Here is a 24,941-nt window from a genome sequence, read left to right as displayed (position 1 = left end):
TAAAAAGGTATCTTCCGGTATCCATGCTCTGCGACAGATGTTCAGAGTATGCAGTTTAGACACTCTAAGAGTTGTTTATTTCTCATTAATACATTCACATATTTCATATGGAATTGTTCTATACGGGGCAACAACAAAAACTAATTTAGATAAAGTACTAATTAAGCAGAAAAAAGCTATCAGGGTGATGAAAAATCTTAAAAAGAAAGAGCCAGTCAAGAGCATCTTTCGTGAATTACAAATATTAACAGTTTATAGTCTTTATATTTATGAAACAATAATTTATGCAAAACAGATCCAACTATCATCCAGCTCAACAGAACAATTAGTATATAACACCAGATTAAAAATTAACCTACCTCGGCATAATCTTGAATTTTACACTAAAAAGACATCTTACATAGGGCTAAAATTTCTCCAGTCTATACCAGCTCACATCCGAAAAGAAACCAAATTTAATAAATTCAAGCAGCTCTTAAAGGAATATTTTTTAAGAACTCCCTGCTACTCAGTAACAGAATTCTTTAGTATTAGTAAAAAACAGTTAGGCCTAACTTAATTTGAATTCCAAATACTGTAATCCTTAAAGTCATGATTTTGTTAAAAGTTAAAGTAAAGTAATTTTAGTACTCTTTTTATGTATTTAATTAGCAGTAAGCAATTTTGAATTTAGCTCATGACTCTATTCAAGTTCATGTAATGTGAAACTATAATGAATAAAGAATGTTTTGACTTTGACTTTGACTTTGTTATTACTGCGGACCTTTAATCTTGATTGGTAATACAAAGTTTTCACAAAGTTTGGGATCTAGAGTCTAATCCCATTCTCATTCAAGAAAAAGCTAAGGCTGGAAAATCAAAAATCGAAATACAAATAACTGTATAGAAGTAAAACAAAAACAAAAAACACAAGTCTTCAAATAAAAAATAATTCAGTAGTAACAAACGAGATTAGAGAACACAATGAACATGTCTGCAGAAGATGGCATATCTAGTGAGAATGAGGTCATACTTCCTTAAGGCAACCGCGTAACCTACGTCTCGCTAGAGCCACCATCTTGTATACAGTTATATGTGTGGGTTTATTTACTATTTTCCAGCTTTTATTGAATTTGTGTACTAATATGGTTATCTATCATCAAGTTAGAAAGTAACCTGACGACAGGATCAGATTCCAGATCCTCAAACTTCTGAGTTCTTTGTTTTTTACTACAAACCAGAATGGTAAACAAACTCCCCATCGCCAAAAAACAATTAACTAGGAACAAAGAATAAACTGTAATGTTAAGCAATTAGCATACATTAACATATACAAGGCCAGCAAGTAGAAGTTTATACTGCCATGATAGTTTCGTGCAAGTATTGTTATGTTGAAACGGTTCCAGATATTGCAAATGGCATACAATACTCTTCGTTACACTACCAGCAACAAATAACTCAAATGGGTCAAACACAGCCCATACATACAATCACAAAACTGTTTAAAATACAGTACACTATTTTAACAGACTTATAAACTTTTATATAGTTAATATATTCAAACCTTTCCAATATTTTTTGTGAAAGAATTTTTAATTGTCATTAATGATTATGGATTTACTTTCGTTGAGAGCCTACTGAAGAAACTCGTGTGCCTTTTTTGAAAAAGCGCAAAATGAGAGTGCTCACAGCAGATTTGAGTCAGCCCTTTCAAAAAACAACGACTTTCTTGTATGCAAAGGTACCAGAAACCAGCTTATTACTGTGTAATGTAACAACAAATATTAAAATGAGTTTTAAAGGTTAAAACTGAGAAATTCTTAACCCTTCGCAGCTGGCATGCCGAGCAATTTTCTAGCATTATCTATGGATAAGAATAATTATCAGGACAAACTTATTATTGAATGTAAGGAATTTTCCGAATTAGATGAATTTAGAAATAGTTTCAATACTCCAGATCCACTTTGTAACCAAAAATTCAGTTTTAGAGTGTTACTATTAAAATTTCGGAGCTATAATAAAAACTTTGATGATTTTTTTAGTTTTATGGCAGGGTCTCAAGGTAAAATTCCATTGTAAAATCTTGACAGAAGCTTGGTTAAGGAACTACAGTGACCTTACAGCCCTAGAAGGCTATACCCTCACAATAGAAATGAAATAAGATCAAAGAAGTCTCAGGGAAATCCACGAAAGTTCTGGGAAGTTGTTAATGATGTAGTGGGGCATCGCTAGCCAGTCTGCATTTCCATTGGAAGTATTCAGTGTGAAAAGGGATGGTCATTGCTACGTGCAGTCACTGCTTCAATATGGTATACAGTACTGGCGTGGGGCAGTGTCTCGGCCTCTATGCTAGAGTCTCTGGCTGTTGCGAAGAAGTCAATAATCAAAACCGTCCTAAGCAAAACATCAAGATATATATATTGTAGATATATGTATTGTATATATTGTGAATTCTTTGTCAAAAAGAGAAAATAAATTCATTATTTCATTTTTTATATCCAACAGAGGAACTTTAATTGTGTTCATAATATTCAACAATTATTTGTAAAAAATCTTTTAGTCTTAATTAAGTCAAACAAAAACAAAATATTTACAAATTTGTAGCATAACTATTCTACAAGACATAGAATTAACTTTGGTTTCCATTTCCCTGGATTTAAATATAACCTCCTTAAAAAGTAATCCATTTTTTATCGCCCATATCTTATATCGGAATCTTCCACCACAAATCCTGCAGTATGAGGAGAGCAGTTTCCCGTGTACAAAAGAAAGGTGAGTGCATGACTTGCCAGCATTGGCCGGACGGCTACAGATTCGCTGATAAAATCCCCGTAAGCCCAACAGAACAAAAAGAAAAAAACTTAAAGCTGTTAGTAAATTGCTGAGACCCTGGCATTGTAGCTACAAAATCTTTCTGTTGCTATAATTTCAATCTTTGGTTACATTAGCAAATCATATTCTTAATAACTTTTTGTGTTATTTTGTCCTTATTTGGTACATATTAATGATTAAATAACGTTTTTTTATTTAATATTTTCTTAGTTTTAAGGAATAGTCACACAGTAAATTTAAATAAATGTTTTACTTAGATAAATAAAATTGTTGTTTATCCACAATGTAACAGTGGCGGATCCAAAGGGGTGGCGAAGAGGGCGACCGCCCTCCTCGGGCATACATATATATATTTTTTTACTGCATGTAATACAGTGCATACACATTGTGTATAATAATTAACTTTAGACAACGAAATGGTATAAATATAAAACTGACATTTTGGAGACTTAGTTTACACAATTTTTTTTTGGGGGGGAAGGGTACCCCGAACCACCCCCTCCCACCCAGTTCACCCCCCCCTGGTGACTGTTCTAGATCCGCCGCTGCAATGTAATTAGCAGGCTTATTAAGCCCATGCGGGGAAATATATTTCCTATTAATATGTATCTCTTTATTGTATTGTACAATTGCTGGAAATAAACTATTTGACTTTGATCTTCAACTGCTTAGCTACCTTGAAGTTAAAAGATGTTTCACGGTTATTTTGAGATGCTGCAACTGTCATTACCTCAGCTGTGTACCAGACTTATGGTTGAAGTTGAAGTTTATACCTTTGGTACGTGTGGATTGAACTCGACAGCTCGGTGAATCGCTTCCACTGCCGTCATTTCAGCAGTTGTCAGCCCCCTTTTGCTAGCAATGTCTGGTGAAAATCTGGAAAAAAAACTCTCTTTATTTTTTTTTTACAGTTAACTTGTAAATTACAGGTAGATACAAGTACATTTTTGTATAAGGGAGGACTGTTAACTGAGTTTTATGGTTTGGGAGAGTAACAATATGTAAAGGTGTTATAAGGAACACATTTTTTTTTTAATCATAGGCCTATGTAAAAGTCAAGAGTACTCTGATTGAGACAAAAAGTCAGTAATTTTTTAGACAAGGTTGAGAAAGCATAGGCTATTGCTTGGAATAGTAGTCTAACGTAAACACTAGAGATAAGCCCCACCACAAACTTTGAGGACAAGATGACATTCGCTGTCTGGTATGTGATTTAGCTTGATAAGCACCAGCTCTGATCATAAAATACATTCTAATTGATCAGCTAAGTATGTGATGTGTTATTATATTAACGGAAAGTAAAAATGAATGACCAAAAAACTCTGATGATGATTGAAGTGTCCAATCAACATCAATTACCATCTACTACTACATGTAATGTATTTACTACAACTTTTATATGTATTTACCATCTTGTTAAAAATACTACAAGTGTAAGTAAACTAAATATGTTTTAACACGTTCGCTGCTACGGACGTTCCGGAACGTCAAACGGGCCACGGTGCCAGGAGCTAGGAACGTTCCGGAACGTCGCCGTTCATTGATGTTTAACGTTACCATGGATCAGCCAGCTCGTCACGAGCGTTCTATATTTCTTTGCAGCTCGTGGGGACGTACTTTTCTGACAATAAAAAATATAGGTAGTTTCCCAAAATCACCATCAGGGTCGTTTAGAACAGGGCTTTGTCCACCTCTTTCCTGCTAGATAGCGACACTAATTTACCGACTGCAACCTGGGTAGTGCTGCTATTTATCAGAATCACTTAGTACTATGTCCAAAGCCAGTTTTATTGCAGAACATTGCCATCCAGTACAACTGCTGTTGTTTTTACTGTAATTCAGTGTATCGGCAGCAATGTTTACGCAGCGACGAGCGTTAGTTCAGCTCCTGGCGCCGTCCCGGTATCTAGCGGTCAGCAGCGAATGTGTTAAGTGATATTAGACATATGATTGTTTACTTTCCGTAGATATATTTCATAGTTAAATATAGTGTCGTGGTTTTATATATCTATTCTAGTGTAAATATATGTTTATAGCAAAAAGCAGAATAACATTCAATTCAATAAACTGTCCTCACCTAAAAGGCAATTATTAGCATTAGCAATTTGAAGGAAATCAAGTACAGTACAACTCCAACTATCCGAACCATATTCGGATATTTGGATTTTCAGCAAAATTGGGGGTATTTTAAACTAAATAGGCTGAGCTTGGCAAATCTTTTATATAATCAATTAACATCAATTAATATATGTTTTTTAATCCTGAGCATAATTTTGAAAGGGGTTAATCGACATGTTTATTGGAATTGGAGTATTGCCTACAAGTAGTTTATGGGGAGCGAGCTGGCGTAGTGGTTAGAGCGTGGGACTTCAGTCCCTGAGGTCCCGGGTTCGATCTCCGCCCAGTCACCAATAGATTTTATCTAAGTGATAATGCCGCAAACCCTAGGTCTAGCCTGATGTAATGTGAAAAACAATCCCAGGCTCGTGCCTAGCATCCTAGTACAAAAAAAAAAAAACAAAAAAAAACAAGTAGTTTATATTAAATAAATAACATTAGCCACTATTTGATACAAAAGGTTAGCCACAATTGATCAGCATTATACATGTTATTCAATTTACGGAAAGTAAATAAAAGAAACGTCTTATAACATTTAAAACAATATTTACGCTTATACTGTTACTCACAAAACGGTAAATATACAAACAAGATGGTAAGTGGTTGTAAAGTGGTTTTAAGTGTTATAAGACGTTTCTTTTATTTACTTTCCGACAATAGAACAATAAAATAAATTATTTGACAATAAAATGTCAGGCAGTTGAAAGTACAATATTTGTAAATATCCATAACAAATCTTATCCATAGAACATGGTTTAGACAATTAGAAAATTGAACCATTAATAAATACACAAAAATTTAAAGATTGGTTTGTTAAAATCTTTTATAAAAACAATGAGTCTGTCAATAAATATTTTAAAGACTATCATGGCTAATATTTCATATAATAAATTAGAAAACATGAATGTACAAATGTTGCATGATGATTCCCCTTAAGCTCTAGAGTTAGCCAAGGACTGATAGGCATTTTAGACATTCCACTATCTAGCTACCAGGCCTTGTTTTAGTAAAACTGCACAGGAAAAATTTAGTTTATGTATCTGTAGCCTAAACAATATTCACAGCTATTCATCAATAAGCGTCAAAACTGCAACACTGTCCAAATAAATCAGGTAATTACTCAAGAAAGTAGTTTTTATAAGAAACAATTAGTACTGTAAAACTTTCAATACATCACAATTTTGTTTCTATAATGTTATGGAGCTGAAATTGTCCAAAACATTTTTAAAACATATTCTTAATATTGTGTAAGTTTAAAAGGTTTTGTGTAAAAATCAGTAAGTTAGTGGGAAACTCTGTATAAGTTATAGTCTTACTTGTCTGCCACGGCTCGTGCCTTGAGCAACGCAGCTGTGTAGCAGATGGTAGCAGACTTAGGCAGACTGATATCATCGTATTTGGCCAGAACTGCTTGGACGTCCGCATACGCTTGCATCTCCAAAAGGGCTTCTATGAGATTCTCATGAATATTGAGCACATTCATAATTGGTGGCACCTCTTTTGTTAGCTGAAACATATGGTCAAATATTTAAACTGCTATTCTAGTAAGACAATTGTTTCTTTTTCTAAGAGTTTTTTACTAAACATATTATTTCTACATGTACGAAATATCAGCTATAAACTAAAAGTGCACTTTACCGTCTCCAGTGAATATTAACTGAACCATTGTAACTGAGAATATCAACTTACTAAAATATAGGCAGAGAAATCAACATAAACTGCAAGGTCATTGAGCCTAGACGAACAATGATACAGGACTAAAAGGTCGTATCTCTTATCAGTGGGCATATTTGTTAACTATAGTTTGGCCGCTTAGAAAGCGACTTCCTCCAGCATTGGTTTAGCATTAGCGCGCAGGTCGTTTTCTAAGCGGCCGAACTATAGCAGGCAATATTCCTGAGTTTTAGTAAACAACTATCTATTGACAACTATTTTTTATTTAATATAATTTTATGGAAAGGAACAATTTACAATCATTTCGATTGGTAAAATAAAAATATAACCCTATCACTCTACAACAATTTTTAAGTGCACGTCGATATTGTAAATTAATTATGTCTCTTTTGGTATATTATTTGATTTTCTGGAGAACTGGATAAAATATATGCATTTTTGTTTTGTCTATTGTAAAACTGAATTGAACTATATATATTATATTTTGTGGTACTGGTATATTTTGTACAATGCAGTGACAATAATTATTATAATGCAACAGAAATTCCATAAAGGTGATAAAGTATTTGCTAAGGTCAGAGGACATTCACCCTGGCCTGCTCTGATTAAAAACATAGATACCAGCAATAAGTTACCTAAATATGAGGTGTACTTTTATGGAACCAAAGTAACAGCTACAGCCTAAGAAATTGACATTTGTTTATTTACAGAGAATAAATCACGCTTCGGTAAGAGAAGAAATAAAGAGTAAATACAAGCTCCCACAGAAATTGAAACCAGTTTTAATAAATCTGAAAATCAAAATCATTCTGGCACCGTAAAAAAAAAAAAATAATATTGAATTTGACACCATATCACTTTTACCCTCAACAATGCTGTCAGCAACTAGCAGTCCGATAATTTGCTCAAATCTACAGTCCCCAATAATTGTGGCTGATATGGCCACAGATAAACACAAAATTGACTTCAATGAGACTCGAGGAACTAAGGACACTGGGAATGTAAGCTTATTGGGACCTAACTGGATATTTGACGATGTGATTAGACAGTATTATGGACTGTTAAGTAACAGGCATAAAAGGCAACGACATAATGTCCTTAAGCCCCTGTTATCTGCCAGGCCGTAAAAATGTTGGAAGATAATCCTTTTGTTTTGAAACCACTGAATATCAAGCAAGCCAAATAAATTTGTATTCCTGTTAATGATAGTACAGATGTAATGGACATTGCAAACAATGAAACAACAGAACCATTGAAATGTGGATTGGAGCCTCTTAGTTTCTGATAAAAATAATGCCAAGTTTTTCCACTATGACTCTATGAAGAATTATAATATTAAATCTGTACAGACTCTTGCAAATAAGTTCTACAGTTTTTTGTATCACACTCCAGGAGAGAAAGCTGATATGTTAGTAGTAAAGCAGTCACCCCAACAACAAAATAGCTACGACTGTAGTGTATTCATTCTTGCGATTACTGACCTTGTAGTTGGTCATCTACTTTATGGTGGCAATATAATAGTCAATCTAAAGAACCTCAAACTACCTAGTACCTACACATGTTACTGCAGTGGACTAGTTACAAAAAGATCTCTAACTGCTTATCTTTTGGCAAACAGAAATAGTGTTAGTGTTCTGAACAGCTGGTGAAATCTTTATTGACACAATATAAGATTTCACCGAGTACTCAAGCAAGCAACTGCCAAATCCTAAAAAATAACTGGGTATTTGTAGATAAAGTCCTAAAGCCACTAAGTTAATGCAAAATGAAACTGTTAAGTGTTCCAAAAGGTTCAGCATTCTTAACAATGTGGGTGAGAATAAACCGGAACTGCCATATAGATCAGAAGCATAGTCCATGTCTCTCTCAAAAAAATTATTTGTTCCTCATAAGAAAAAACATAGAGTACCTACTGCTGTTGACTTATAGTCATGGACGCAAGTGTGGAGAGTTACTTCAAGAACAGCTGGGTAGTGCTTATGGTGTTACATCTGTAGTAAAGCCTAGCGCACCTCTGAGAGAAATCACCTCAGATGCTGAGAAACTGTCAAAAGACTTCAATACTTAAGATTATGTGGTGGTTGTCGGTGATACAAACGAAATTACAGTTAAGAACAACCAATCAGTGAATTTGGACTTAACCTTTATCAATGAGGTCTCTAAGAAAATAAATATCTTAGTTCCAGGCATACCCAAAAGATTTGACAGGCCAGCACTGAACGGGACCATAATTGGAATCAATGAAAGTGTGAATAAACACATCCAACAGCTCACAACAACTAAACTAAACATAATACCTGTTAACAATTTTAAATTGAATATTAAGGATCACACTAGGCATGGATTGCACCCTAATAGATCTGGGAAAGTTAAACTCTGTAAGGAAATCTCAGCAGCAATTTAAAATAATTCCAATCAGAGGTGAAGAAGAGCAAAGATGGAAGAAAACAAAGAAGCAAAAATTATAAATAAGGTGGAAAATTTGCTCTATGATCATATCCAGAACTCTAAAGAACAAAATAGTACCATTTTGCACCCTACACATTTCTCTAGACAGACGCCAACACAACAGCAAGATGAATATGCAGAATAAAAAAAGAATTGTTTTGAAAGAGACCACCTGACTGCCAACCTACCATTTGCAGGCATTCATGTTATTGAAGCTGATATGAGAGATTTTTTCTCTAAATTTAAAGACAATTCTCTCGTAGCATTTAGTCATTGCATTTCAGCAGATCTAAATTGCAACAAACAAATGAGTGCAGGTGTAGCGCAAGCCTTTAAAGAACAATTTGGGAAACCTTTAACTTCCGACCGCCTGAGTAACCATTTGACATGCCAGAAAATCAGTGGAGGGACTACAGTATATGGGTTGGTAACCAAGTCTGTTTACAAAGGCAAACCAAACTTAAAAGACTATGATTTAGCATTCAATGACTTTGGTGAAGATTTCAAGACAAAAGGACTAATACCTATTTTGCTATCCAATGAGATGTGTACGTGATGAGGTACCAGTACAACACATCACAGCTAAGCTGGAAGAATTTCAGCAGATCACAGGAGCAGTAATTCAAATAGTCACCTGCGATAAACGTTGCAACAGAAAACTGCGAGGAGGCCTGTCCCACCCATACTTAATACATCACCTGCAAAACTTCTCCAACACTGCCAAGAGTAACCTGCCGTGTAATAATGTGTGTGGTGATAAAATCATGGTCAGTCCAGTGTCATGTGCGCAGGAGGGGGAAGCTTTGAATTAAATGTCTGTAAATAGCTCTAACTTAGAAAAAAGCCTTATTAATACTTTAAATAAGGGTATATAGATAAGGGTATTTTTGATAACAACAGTAATAGTAATAGCCAGCCGGAACAACCTCACCAGACCCAACCATGTAATTTATGTAATTTAAACTCACTACAGACCAATGTCATCAATCTGACCTGAGCTAAAAAATTCACTATAGGTCTAAAAATTTAAATTCATCTGAAAAAATTCTAAATTTTCAAATTAAAAAAAAATTTAACCAACATATTCAACATTTGGATTCTGGAAAGGAATCTTTAGAGATCGCTCTAGAAGAAATTAAACTTAATATAATAGTATTAACTGAACATAATATGAGAAAATGTGAACTGGAGAGATTTAATTTAAACAAATTTTCAGTAACCTCAGAATACAGTCAAAAAACCACATCTGGGGGAGGAGCGGTGATATTGTCAGAGGTGGGTTTGAAAGCTAAATCATGGAACTTACAAAAAATAGATGATTTGACAGAGAATACACTTTTTGAATGTTGTATAGCAAAATATAATGTGAACAAATTTCAATTTGTACTTGTAGGAATTTATAGAAAACCTCAAATGCAAAATGTTGAATTCTATCTAGATTAGATAGGCTATTAGAAATTTTACTTGATTTGAAGGATGAAACCAACTTTAGATGGAGATTTTAATATTGATGTTTTGAGTTCAAAAGCAGAGGTTAAAGATTTAAAAAATAATCTTTATGCGAATGGCTTTCATTATTTGGTTGATTTTCCTACTAGAATAGCTCCTAATTCAGCAACTGCAATAGATAATTTATTACCAACTTAGATAAATTTCAAACAAATGTAACAGGAATAATAACAGCTCTTTCCGATCATGATGGGCAGGTTTTAGAAGTAAATGTGCCAGTAGACCATAAGCTATAAATTAATTTTAAGTATATTGAGAGGAGAGATTTCTCAGAAAGGAATATGAATGTTTTTAAAACGTTATTGCATAATGAAAACTGGTTACCTTTGTATATCGCCAATGTTTGCTTACAGTGTTTGACAACATATTTAAATAATTTTTATTTATTTAGTTTTCCCTTAAAAGAGAGTAAAAAGGTTTTTAAACAACAAAAATGACTGGATGGATTCAAATATTATACATGAAAAAATGAAATAGTGGAATTGAAAAAAACAAGCCACAAATTCAACAAAAAAAAACAAGAGTTTAATAAGATGTACAGGTGATAATGAGCTTCTACATATTTGTAAGGAAAGAAACAAAGATTATAAAAATGGATGGTTTAAGATGGGAAGATGGTTTAAAGGTGAGTCAGTGGCTCAGTCGATAGCGTCACGGACTTCGGGCCCAAGGCAGCGATATCGTGGGTTCGGATCCTGGTCACTGTCGATAAAATTTATCAGTACAGTTCACCTTTGTACTGTACCGGCTCACCCCTTGCTTTGCTGGATACGTTCCACGCACGGGCAGTTGTCTATGTGGACGGGCAAATGCAAGGTTAAAAGAGGCCGCCAACCTCTTAAAAAAAGAAGAAGTTTTCAATCATCCGCCGTACAGTCCGGATTTGGCGCCGAGTGACTACCATCTGTTCCCAGCAATGAAGACGTGGCTTGCTACACAACGCTTTGACACTGACGCTGAACTCCATGCCGGTGTAAACTGGTGGTTAAACTCACAGGTGGTAGCTCTCTTTAAAGAGGGCATTGCAAAGCTTGTACCACACTGTGATAAATGCCTTAATTTAAATGGTGATTATGTAGGAAATATCCTAAAGATTTGGCTTCAAAATGTATATAATAAAAATTGCATTTTTAAATTTTGTATGTGATTTATTTCAAAATGTCCGCTACTTTCTGGATAGCCCTTGTAAATATACAATACCTTACATACAAAATATATACATATGCTAAATATCTTAACATTCAAGTTAAGTGTGTAAGGAGTGTAAGTAGGCTTTACCATTCCTACAAATACATCATGATACAGATTTTTCTCTACTGTTAAGTCAATAAGTCATTTATATAACCAGATTCACATAAATGCATTGGACTTACATCTCTAAACATTTTCACAGCCTCTTTGAGTTTCCCCAGCTTACGAGCACACATGGCCAGACGCCTTCTAATGTATATTAGGACGTTGGTATCGCGACGATGTACCACTTCCAAGTTTGCCCCTTGGTGCTGATTTTGTTGTGAATGTCTGTAGTTGAGCTCTGCTGCCTTAAGAGCCTGTAAAAATAACATTACTGGCCAATTAGTAAATATTTATTATTAGGAGCCATCTTTAATTTAGTAAAAGTTAAAGTCTTAGTTATCCGTCTTCTATAGAAATCGCTAACTTTTTTCACTCACTGTTTTAAAGCTAAGATCAAAATTAGCAAACAAAAATAACCTAAAAATTGTTTATAAAAGTAAAATAAAAATAAGAGATTTAAAGCTATAACTGCTTTTACTGTGACTAAGGATTTGAGGGGTAGCAGAGAAGTATGCAGAAATGAGGAATTGACAAACTGTGTAATATGAAGCACCCTGGAACATTAAGAGAGTCTGGCGAGTATCTTTCCAGTACAGTGGGTGGCACATTACAATTATACCACGTAATGAAAAAAAACCTGATAGAATACCAGACTAACTAACTCACAATAATTGATTATTTCCTATTTCTTCTTGAATTCAAATTAGTTTAGGTCCTTTAACCTTCCATCACGTGCATCACTAAAGTTACCTCCGGGTCACTATATTTTTCGTTATAAAAATCATAGTTTGCGTTCAGCAGGGAATCACCTGATGTACCTCACGCACCTCTTTTGCGGAGTCGGTTTCGCCTACTCTTACCCCTTTTTCCCAGTCGTCAGTTGACCTTGGGAAGTGGTTCGCGTCACTACTGGAAGTAGCTTCCATGAGCGCCCTGTGATGTAACGGGTTTCCCGAAGCCTAATTCCGTGTGCACCCTTGTGTTAGACCTTTTTTTTGCAATATTATAAAATGGATGAATAAGAACGAATTGCACGATTGTTGGGTAGTTGAAAGGGAGGGGAGTGAACAACATTTATTGGAAAGACCTACCAGCACATTTGTTCGGGAACTTTTTTTTCGAGGAAAATTTGACAAAATGAGTTTGCTCAGTTGTAATTTGTTAGCTTCTAACAAATGATTTATTTTTCATTAGACCATAGGTGTTCATAGGTGTTTTATTTCAAACACTATTGCAATTTGTCTAATAGCTTTGACAAAACAAGTTGTCCTTGTATGAAATGATTTCTTTTTCTTTTTTATAGGTGTTTTTATGTCATACAATAATGCACTTTTTGCCTAAGAGCTTTAACTAAATGAGTTGTCCTAGTAACAAATGATTTTTTTCATAAGACCATAGGTGTTTTTGTGTCTTAAACTATTGCAAATATTTTTATAAATTTGTAGTGCTGTTGTACAAAATGTACGGCAAGTCTTTTTTATCCACAGAATTTACGTATTTTTATTGTAAATTATAACATTTTCTATTTTATATACAACATAAGTAATAGTGTAATAACTCATAAAAATATTTTTCTTACAGTTTTAATGATATTAAAATGCTTTTTACTCATCATTGTATAGTTTTTGCATTCCCGGAGGTAACATCCGTGAGCTCCCTCTGGTGTTTGAAAATCAATGCACCCGACGGAAGGTTTAACACGATTTGATGTAAAGGTAGGATGTAAAACATTTCATTGGTTAGTTTATTTTCTTAAGAATCATCACTGAAATGGCAACATCACATTGACTTTCATGCTCAGATTCTGGTGGAGTCCAGGTGAACTACGTGTGGGCACTCTACACCGTATCACACAAATAGTTCTTCAGCCTCAATTCAAACATCGGTGGCAGTAGTTGTCGGCGTCGCGCAAGCTCTGTCCCTGCCACCACTAATCCCCCCCTCATCCCCGTCCTGTGACTCACCACAACAGCCCAAAGCTCGCTACCTCTGAGATATATCTATGTATATAATATAATAATACCGAAAAATGTTTATACGTATATTTGACTGGTCGCTACTTTACCTGTTTAAGCAGTTTCTCAGCCTCCATGATGGTGGTTGCTTCTTCTTCTGCCAGAAGAATGTAAGCCGGAGCACAATCAGGATTCTTCTCCAAGGCCTCCCTTGCAGCTTTCACGCGGGCCACGGGGTTGCGTTCACGCCATGCTAACTGCATTACTACAACAGAAAAGTTCACCATTAAATAAAAGAGTGAGATCAAAAAAAAACATCAAACCTATAACGTCACACTGTAAACAGTGGAATTAGCCAGAACACAAATGTAGTAATCCTTTTAACCAGGAGTTTAAACAAAATGCTACGCTATATTGTGAAAAAGCTCTGGACTACATATTCCCCAACCAATGACTTGTGATAAAGTAACTAGAGTGTCGCTAATTTAACAGAACCCTGTTCGCTTCAAGTTGTAAAGTAGTTGTATAGTTAGTAAAATTGCTTTAGAAACAGAAGTAATTAAAATTGTTCTAGTTCTCTCAGTTTTCAAGTCCACCCAGCTTGGTATTTCAGAACACAGAGGTAAATTCAGAACAAATTTCACAAATTTCAGAACAAAATGGGGTATTTTGGGGGCAGAACGAAAATCTTTCAAATGTAATGCCTGAAAACTAAAAACTGCCACCACTGTATACATGTAGCCTACTTTTAAAAAACAAACAGTTATAATCAGTTTCTAAAAAAAACTGTGTTTAGATTCTTTATCAATCAGGCATACCTATACAATTTTTAGCTTGAATTTGTTTTTAAGCAGGTTCTAGAGTAGGGTATATTTGAAAGGTTATTATTTCATTGTTTATTACATGAAACTTCTTGGATTGGAAATTGGAATTTTTCAAAAAGAAAACTTATTATTTAGGTTTAAATTTTTTGCAACACCTGCCGGCTCATATAAAGAGGGGAGACAATTTGAATAAATTTAAAAGAACACTAAAAGACTTTTCAATTAAATTTCCATTTTATTCCATAGAAGAATTTTTTTTAATAAAAATTAGTAGCTTACATAGTAATTTGAATTCCATTGCAAAATTAGGGGAACAATTATATTTTCACATGATTAGTAATGCTTTTTTTTCTTTATATACTATATTTTTACTTAAGCCCGGAAAATGGATATATGTTTTTTATTTTAATAATTGCTAATGTTATTGTGATTGCAATAGTGTTATATTTTTAATATATTCAATTAGAAATTCTTCACTTATCTTAATAGTATATTTTATGCACTTTGTAATATGTAGTTATATGTATTATAGTCTATTTGACTCTATTCAATCTTATTTTATGTATAATGAATAAAGAATGATTTGATTTGATTTGATTTGATTGTTTAGTCCCCTCTCTTCAACATTGTAGGGGCTCAAAACCTTTAGCATCGGAACATATGCTCTCCACTTGAAGTTTTTGCTGGGTTTGTGTTAAGAAATAAATCTGTATGTAAACATAAATCGGCATCAATTTTTTATTTGATTCTCATATAAGAGATGTAAATAGTCATACTTACTCTCGTATTCAGCCTTTCCAGCGTCACACTCACAAGTGAAGAAAGTCTGATGATCTTGCGCCGAAAGATTCATATCGTAATATGTCAAAGGCTCTTTATTGGTAGCCCAAAAGAATCTCTGGTATTCTGAACCTCTAAACAGGTTCAAAGGGTTTCTCCACACCTTACACTCTGAAATACATTACGGTATATGGTTGGGGTTACTGATGTTTTGAATGAGGGAAATACAAACCCCCTCCCCCCACAGTAATAGATAAAGTTGTATTATGTTACTTCTTATGTCCTATATATTTATATGTCTTTAACACCATGAGTGGAACCGGAACCGCCATGCTGTAGCTCAAAATTAATGATACTGACAAGTTTGACTGAACCAATGTCATCAAAATCAAACAAAAAGATCGTACAACTTTCTGAAGAAAAGACTGCCAATTTCGTTAAAAAGAAACACATCTCAGTAGGGAAGAATTAAAAAAAAAAAACAGAAAAATCTAATGTTGCAAAACATCTGTTAGGCCAGGCGCACACAGGTGATTTTGAGTTGCGCAACAGTTGCCCGACTAAAATGTTCAACATTGTTTTAAATTGGAGTGCGCACACAAAGGAAACAGTCTGGGGACAGTCGCGCAACTGTTGCAACCGATGTTCCCGGACCCAATTTGCCAGCGACTGCTCTACGACTGAATTGTTGCGGGACTATCGCTCCAGGTTTGGTATCCATTGAAACTAGTGTAGATGCGCACACATGCGACTAAATAGTCGCTGTGTCGCCCAGTCTCACCCCAGGAGTTCAACTACTCGTGGCCTAGAACTGTCACTAGTGTTTGCTCTCTTGTCGTGTGAAGTTTTTAGAAAATTACAAGTATGAGTGTGTGTGATGAGGATGTCGAACAATTAATTGATGAAGTTGAGAAGAGGCCACCTAAAGTCATTGAAAGACTATTCGGATATTAATTTAAAGAAGAAGTTGTGCAATGAAGTGTCCTTGGCAGTTACCAAAGATTCAGCAAACAAAGCACATACTACGGCTGTATCATTGAAATCCATTCGGAACGCTGTAACTAATGTATGTCCAACACGTCTCAAGACTAGATTCACGACTAAAAAGTTGCCTGTGTGCGCACTCCAGCTCAACTGTCGCTAGACTTCAGAGTCTCCGAGTGAGTTGCGCAACAGTCCCCCGATTAGTCGGGCAACTGTTGCGCAACTCAAAATCGCCTGTGTGCGCCTGGCCTTAGAAAAAACACACAGCCACAAGTTGGGAGCCTCAAGGTAAGATGGTTGTCTGTAGACAGTCTCCATCAAGCTCCCGTCACACCAAACGAGCACCAACCTGTTGGAGTGGTTCCTTACTTTGTCCACTATTCTAACTTGTTTCCTACCCTATGTCATTCACTGAATGGTCAATATTGCTAGCCACAATAACACCATTCTTTACTATGGATATCTTTAATTATCGTATTTTGAAAAATGACAGGTTAATTGTATATGGTATGTGTATAAAAATATATGTTTTGAAAATAGTTGTAACTAAGCTAGTAAGGATTATGTGAACTCTCTCTACACTTGACCAAATATTGTGCGTTTTCTGTGTCTTCTATGGCCTTTCTTCCAAGGTAAGCTAGCTATTATCTTCTTTATTATACAATTCAAAATCCTGGCCTACAGCCTTTCCTTTAACAAAACTTACAGCCAAGAAATAAATCATGTTGTTTTTGGAAAGTATCCTATTAATTAATACAGTTTACCAGAGTTAAGTTTCAAAAGAATGTGACAGTACTATACCTGGAACACTCTGTTGAGAGGACATTGAAGTAGAGTTGCAATTTGAATTTGAAGAATTTGAATCTCCGTTCTGATCGCCGCCCCCAATCCATGGGCTGATGTGGTTGAGTGAAACTTGCTCTATGAAGGATGCTCCATACTTGCGGAAGTACCACCATTCGAAAATCTGGAAAAAAGGTCTTTTAACCCTTTCGCCGCCAGCGTTTTTTCATTGATATAATCAAGAACCGCCAAAGCCATTTTGTAGTATACACAATGCTTATATAAAATGGCTATAACTTTTTTTTCAAATATTTTGATAAAACCTTTTCTCTAGAACTATAATAAAATTACCTTTATAAAACTATAATTTTCATAAAGATTTTAATGGATTTTTTATGTTACCAAATGTTGTAAAAATAAAAATAAATAAATAAAAACTTTGAGTACAACCAAGATCAATATCAATATGAATAAAAAATATTCAATCAATTTTTGTGTTATTTGTTATTACTATCACACATTTGTTAGCAAGCATCCAAAATTTGAAAATCCTACATTGGAAAATAAGCTTCTTTTCAGGGTTTGAAATAAATTGTCTTCAGAGCGTTTTGATGTCTTCGCGTCACTCAAATTCACTATATAACGTCTAATGCCATATCGTACACAAGAAAAGGAAAGAAGCCTACAGTTTTTCTTTATGCCAAAGAACAAAGTTAACACAAACTATTTACAACATAAAACTATATACATACACTTAACCTACAAAATTAAAATGGTCTAACATCGTCTAGCACCTATGTTGGCCAAACACGCGGCGTGTCAAACAACAGACGACGTCATCTAGGGAAATCTCGTCTACCACGAGAAAAAACACAAACAAAGGAAGTCAGAGTTCTTGCTACATGAAGCCCAGACGATGCTGACTCGATTGGTGTGTTATTTGTGGCTTTTGGACGTAGAGGTGGCCAGTAAACAAACGTTTAACAGACGATATAACTGACGGCGGCTAAAGGGTTATTAAAGACAATATTCCAAAAATAGTAAACCCATAAAATCATATCATAATGGAATGTGTATGTCACAAACAGCATCCTTTGTTATTTACTATAATTACATACAGATTTGCGCAGTATTTAGAGGTTGTTTAGGGTGAGATTTCAAAAATCACCTGATTGCCAATATGTACCTAATAATACTTAAAAATTATACATCATATTCTATGGATACATCCTACTACATTTATGAAAATTTGCATACACCAGATGAAAAGAGCCATTAACAAAAATCAGACAAAATGTCCTATAGAAATTACTGTTGTCTTAAGGCTTGGTATAAGTTTTTTGATTGTTCCAAACTTGAGCTGTTCATTATCCCAACTAACATGTTAAGCGATCCTGACTAAAGAACCAGCACAGATCATCTCACTCCATTCTACACTCATATTCAGCATAAATTACACACCCAAATGTGCGTCACTACATCAAACAGCTTATAATTATTGACATAAATGTATGTGTTTATAGACATTTTGAGGTTGGCTACGATGATCTTCTTATTATTAAGGTCGATGATATTAAGGTATTAAGTAGTGTATTTTAAATCTCCAGTCTGCAATAAAATAATTTTATTTTTTTCCCTTTTGTCCTTCCAAAAGATAATTAATAGCCTAGCCATTTATCAATACTCAGGTTTTATCATACATATGTAAATTATGGCTATCTATTTTACATACCAAAATAAGACCAGATATTAGTGACGAAGTTCCTGTGAGCGCTACGTAGAATTTTGGCGTCAGAGTGCTCAAAAACATAGTAGCTGAAACATAAGTAATATATTTGAAACTATGCCAGAAGTAAACTTCACCTGCATAAGTAATTACAATCGAGGAATAAAACTGTACAATTTGTTCATGGCAGGTTATGAAGGTTGTACAACCTGTGATTGTTACGTTGTGAATACCGTATTTTCTTTGTCATTAAATTTAAATAATAGGCACACAAAATAGGATACTCACAATCCCACATGGTGAGAGCAATATGGCCTATACTCTATACCTGCCCAGAACTGAGCATAAGCATGTGCAAGAGCATGAACACAACCCCCCACTGTAACTCCCACCCTATCCCATCCACCCACTGTCCGCTATATTGATTTACTGGCTCTTCCATTATTACATCTTGTATTTTCTCTAATTGTCAATCTTTTTAAATAATATAGCTCACATTAGTCTATTTTCAATTGTTTTTAATTTGTTAGGATTTTTTAAACCCCTTAAAAATCATTAAGTAAATCACAAGTTTGATAAAAAACTAATTTCTAAAATTGTTTTTGATTTTACTTCATCTCATGAAAACTAAACCTTAAATTTCGGCAAATAAGTTTGAGTGCCAAAATTAGATTTTATAGTCTATGCAAATGTATATTTCAAATACCTATCTACAAATTTAATATCAACAATTTAGAATGGGTAAGTAAATCCAAGCAAGAAAAAATTAAAAATTAAAACTTTTTAAATGTTTAATAAATGTCTACAATATAAAGAAAATTTCTAGGACAGAATATGACCTTCATTCATGGTTAAAAAAAATATTGTAACCAAACACTTAACAGTTAGTTGTTTGCATTATTATATACTTATTTTCCTTCATTAAAATGTCATTTAAATACAATTGTTAATTATTTTTTTAATAACTTAAGTTATTAAGTTACCTAACACATTGTATGGAAACATCAAATAGAAGTATTTTAAATTATTTGTTTGACAATAGTTTTTGTGTAAAACAGAATTTTTCATCCATTACACTTGTGTGGGATTCAAAGCAGTGTTTCCGGACCTTTTTTCCTCGCTTACAATTTCACAAGACAAAAATATTTATTGTTTTTCTAACCTCACTTGCCGATTTTTCAACCATGTATGAATCTCTTTGCTATTGTGAAGGCTATATTTTCACACTTGATGATTATATGAGTGCAGAACTGAGCACCAGGTGCAAGGATTTCAATTTGCTCATATTACTTGTGTTATTTTTCAACGAATGAATAATCTTGACATTGTTCTATATTAATGTCTTTTAGAATATGCAATTTTGTGGATGGCTGTTGAATTAATACTGACGAACCAGCTTAAACAATCCTAGCATATAATCGAGCACTCACAACGTCAACACAAAACCACCACAGTGCCCTCTGTGGAGCACAGGCTGGGAAATAATGATCTAAAGGACTGCTGCCTTCAGGCCTATGCTGGGTACACCTAAGCACAAATCCATGTAAATAACAATAATTATATTTAATTTCAACTACATTCTTACTGAAAAATTATTATCAAAATATTTTAAGAAACACATTGTACTAACTCTTACAAATAAGAACATGAAAAAAGGGTGCCTAAAAACAGGCAGTCAAATGTAATTAGGACGTTAAGCAGAAAATCATAAATTGTAGGCTACACTTGAAAATATGATTTTTGGCAATAACCCTTTAATATAAACAAATTCAGTCCAGTAAATTAGGTCAAGTACGGTATTTTGAACCACTCCTTTACCCCCTCTCCCTTAATAAATTTGTTTGGACTCGCCTAGTGCTAGCCTGTTTTTGGCTGTATAAAATGGATGTAAAATTGCCAATAAACCAACATTAAACCATCATATCATTAGATCAAGATGGCCGCCGCTCCAAAACTTTCTAGCCTCAAAATGTGTTTCTCACTTTAAAATGTTAAAAACTTACCTTTTAAGCGGTTTAAACTGTTTGCTTAACATAGGCCTACCATTTAACTGTGAATGAGTTGCCTTAAAAATAATAATAATAGGCACTATGAAACTTCTTATTTCACTTATTAGGCCCAAACCCTAAAATAGATACTATCATAAGAATTGAACATGCATGCCATATATTTTTCCATGTACTGTACCTTGCACTTATTAACACAGATACTTCATCAAAATTATTGAAATCGTATTCAAAGGGTTTATAAAAATATATTTGTTTAAATAGATTTGTCAAATCTAACACACCACCAGTTGTGGGGTTGGTTGCCTAGGAAGTAGCAAGTCCAACTTCAACCCCATATTGAAACCATCATAAGCATCGAATGGGCCTATAGCATCGTAGGCCTATATATTTTTACCTACATTCCCTACTTATTAACATACTGCATCAAAATCATTGAAATAGTTTCTAAACAGTTTTTTAAATATTAATTTTATTTTGGCTAATGGATTTGTCAAGTCAGTAGCCTTGGAAGGAGCAATACCAACTTAAACCCCAATTAGAAACAATCATTAGCATCGAGTAGGCCATACATATATCAGCGGTTCCCAAGCTTTTTGGTATGGCGACCCACCACCACCTTGAAATTTGATCCCACGACCCACTTATACAATAATATTAAAAAGCTACATTATAATTATTTATAAATTTATAAATATCATAATGTATACTGAGACACACTACTAAATGGAAATTGTTAGGATGATGTTGTTTGAGAAACTTAAGCTATTAGAACTTAAGTTTAGGCATACTATTTACAAGAGACTTTATCTGGATTGAATATTGACAGCTACAGGAGCATTTTCCACACATAGCCTCTTTCTGTAGGCTATTTAGTTTTTAATGGGGAAGACTTCTCACAGAAATATCTTTTTTCCTACTCATTTAGCTCTTTAAGATACAACTGAATTGATACAATTTATTTTATTGGTGCCCTCTCCATTTGTTTTATCAGGTGTAATTATTCATAGAAAATTTGTTTATAGCTCTGCAGCTCAAAGTTGAAATATGAAACAACGTGTCATCAAATAGGTCTATGTTAAATTTTTTTGATTCCTGTAAAGTAGGAGTCTACCGATGTTTTTGGTCCAGTCCTATATAAATATAGCTTACTTTGGGTCAAGCTGAAAATGAGAAATATGATATCAAGTATTCAGAAAAGATAATGCTAATTGAAGAATTTATCATAATAGCTAACACTTTCTCATGAACTCTTTACAAAAATGTTAAAACCTTTATGAATCAAACACTGACAGAAGTGTTAAACAGGAGGTTAATTGTTAACAATTTCACTAAGCACTCCTGTTGATTTATCTAGGAAAACTCAAGTTTAAAAAAGCTAGGGGTATAAAAGTTTCATATGTTTTCAAGTTGTTTAGTAAATACCTATTGTGTATTGGATAATACAAATCCATCCTTGCTATTTTCCGTAATCGCGGAACTAACGAAGTTGACATTATTGGTATATAAGTACTCGGCCGTATTTTTCCAAAAAAAACCCTTAGCAATAGATTTTATCAGCGTGCACAATAGTTAATGCTGACTATAAACCCCCTTTTTTCACTAACTTTTTTGCCAGGTATAACCTTGATACTGTCGTGTCTGTAAAAGTGTCCTCTATCTGTTGACATTATTGGTAGGCCTATATAGGTAGGCTACTCACTACTCGGCCATAATATTCTGCAAAACGCCCAGCAATAGATTTTATGAGCACGCACACTACTTATAGCTGACTTTAACCCCCCTTTTTTCACTAACTTTTTGCCAAGTAAGTTATATATCCTTGAGGTGATACTGTACTCGGCCGTATTTTTCCACAAAACGCCCAGCAATAGATTTAATCAGGCGCGCACACTACTTATTGCTGAGTTATTGCCAGGTTCACACCAAACAAATCTACTGAGTTTTAACTTATACTTTAAATATCCAGTGCATCTTAACCAACTTCATTAAATATTGGAAAATTGATTTTAAGATTGAGAACCAGGCTAAATGAAATGAGAACACAACTTCTCAATAGCAAATCTTGTGAAATATGTCATGATTAGGGCCTACAGTATCATTAACATTACAATTTCATTTCAAAAGGCCTAGGCCTACATCTTGCTTAACTAAACTACCATAAGTGTTTCACACTATTTAACTTAGGTAGGCTACGTTACTTACCCATAGCAACGTGTTCTCCTAGTTTAAGAGGAACTCTTAATATATACAACGAGAACACCACAGGAAGACCCCAAAGAGCCCATAAATATGTCCATGACCAAATAAACCACGACCTAACCTCCCTTAAAAATTCAAGCATTTCACAAACGCCAAGACGTTCATAGGTAGGTAGGTACGAGTTGACGATGGTAACAAAATGGAATTAAACATAGTTATATTATTTGTGAATTAGAAATAACCTTCCATAGTAAATAACTGTGAAATACTGAAATTAATTATTAAAATTCGAGCTGGAAAAATTGACAATGCCGATCCAAATTGAAATTGACAACATTTTTTTTAACCACCACTTACCACACCACCGTAAAAGTGAGTGTGGTAGACTGACTGATAGTGTTTGGGGCTCAGACTCAAGTGAGAGCGAGAGCGAATTCATTCTGTAGGGTTTAGTCACGGCCGCCCTTAGCTACTACAGGCCGCGGCCTGGTAGAATTGGCAACGTCACAAGTGGTGTTGTTTAGTGAAAGACGACCTATAAGATAACATGGCAGACAGGTGACTTCACCTCATCTTATCTTATCTTATCTAACAGGGGCAGGTCGAGACCTTAAAGCACTTCATCCGAAATCGAATTATTGCGCACCCCAGATACTTAATTGCTTTCTTGTTGACCTACAAGTTGAGGCGCCCAATGAATGCCTGTAGCTTCCCAATTAGTTCATCCTCAGGAAGAAATCTACCTCTAGCCATATTTCCAAGAGTTATCGATCTAGCGTCAGAGAGCTCATTACAATCAAAGAGTAAGTGATCAGCTGTCTCTTCTGACCTATCACAGTACCTACAGATCGGTTCACCATCATATAAGCCCATCCGTTGTAGATGTTTCCTGAATCTTCCATGACCAGTTATCAGTTCAACAATTAATTTAATTCTACGTCTGTCTAGTCTCAAGAGGTCACAGGCAACCTTTTTGGAAGGCCTAAACAGAGTAAGCTTGCTGACCCTAAGGAGGGGAACATCGATCCAGCGTTTGCGATGCTTTTCCTTGGCCCATGACGCAATCGCAGAACATACACTGTTTCGTGAGATGCCACAGAAGGGTTGCGGGCCTAACAATGTTGTCGCAGAGGCAGTGTTTGCCAATCTGTCTGCAGCTTCATTTCCCTTAATGCCTGAGTGTCCTGGTACCCAGCAAAGCGTAAGGTCATTTCTCCTACCCAACTCAGACACAGAAGCAAGACAATCCCACACGAGCCTGGAGTTGAATTCGTAAGAGTTTAATGCTTTTAAGGTCGCTTGACTATCAGTAAAGATATTAATTGTTTTGTCTCTGATATCTTTGTTAAGATGTTCTTGAGCACAAACTAGAATGGCAGTGACCTCCGCTTGAAAGACAGTTGGGTACACCCCCATTGGAAGACAAATACCAGTGCCTCCATTCATCCAATGCACACCTGCTCCAGTGCCCCCATTTTTGATCTTAGAACCATCAGTATAGCATTCTAAGTCACCTGTGGGTATGGGTCCTTTTCCGCCGGACCAATCCTTCCTATCTGGTATTAGTACTTTGAAAGGCTTTCCAAAGTAGTATTTTTTGGACATGTGATCTGAAGGTAAGTCCAATTCATCATTATGTACCACCTGAACAATTTTAGAGTGCCCTTTATTGTTCCCTGAGGCTATCCATAAGTTTTCGCATCTAAGGCGTTGGGCTGTTTTACTTGCTACCACCTTAATGTAAATGTCAATAGGTAGCATGTCAAGCAGACAGTCAAGTGCCGCTCCAGGACAGCTACTTACTGCCCCAGTTATCATAATAAGA

General features: G+C 34.9%; 1 protein-coding gene across 2 annotated transcripts in view; it reads right to left on the bottom strand.

Annotated features, from left to right (window-relative positions):
* Positions 1 to 23,434, bottom strand: part of LOC128998071 (protein ST7 homolog) — a 34,153-nt gene extending 10,719 nt beyond the window's left edge. Inside the window, exons 1-8 of one of the 2 annotated variants that reach the window (XM_054424048.1) lie at positions 23,120 to 23,434; positions 18,915 to 18,997; positions 17,201 to 17,366; positions 15,416 to 15,586; positions 13,922 to 14,076; positions 11,934 to 12,110; positions 6,246 to 6,436; positions 3,585 to 3,687 (exon numbers count right to left, since the gene is read on the bottom strand). In XM_054424048.1, coding sequence (XP_054280023.1) covers positions 3,585 to 3,687; positions 6,246 to 6,436; positions 11,934 to 12,110; positions 13,922 to 14,076; positions 15,416 to 15,586; positions 17,201 to 17,366; positions 18,915 to 18,997; positions 23,120 to 23,258 — 1,185 coding nt within the window. In that variant the 5' untranslated portion in view covers positions 23,259 to 23,434. Of the gene's footprint in view, positions 1 to 3,584; positions 3,688 to 6,245; positions 6,437 to 11,933; positions 12,111 to 13,921; positions 14,077 to 15,415; positions 15,587 to 17,200; positions 17,367 to 18,914; positions 18,998 to 19,196; positions 19,248 to 23,119 lie in introns of those variants that run through there. The other variant, XM_054424049.1, reaches the window with a different exon arrangement.
* Between the last annotated feature and the right edge of the window lie 1,507 nt (positions 23,435 to 24,941).

Source organism: Macrosteles quadrilineatus, unplaced genomic scaffold, assembly GCF_028750875.1.
Source record: "Macrosteles quadrilineatus isolate MER2022 unplaced genomic scaffold, UCM_ALF_1.0 Scaffold_7__1_contigs__length_78375512, whole genome shotgun sequence".
In the NCBI taxonomy this organism is placed as follows: Eukaryota; Metazoa; Arthropoda; class Insecta; order Hemiptera; family Cicadellidae; genus Macrosteles; species Macrosteles quadrilineatus.
This window is presented reverse-complemented; position numbering and strand designations above follow the sequence as displayed.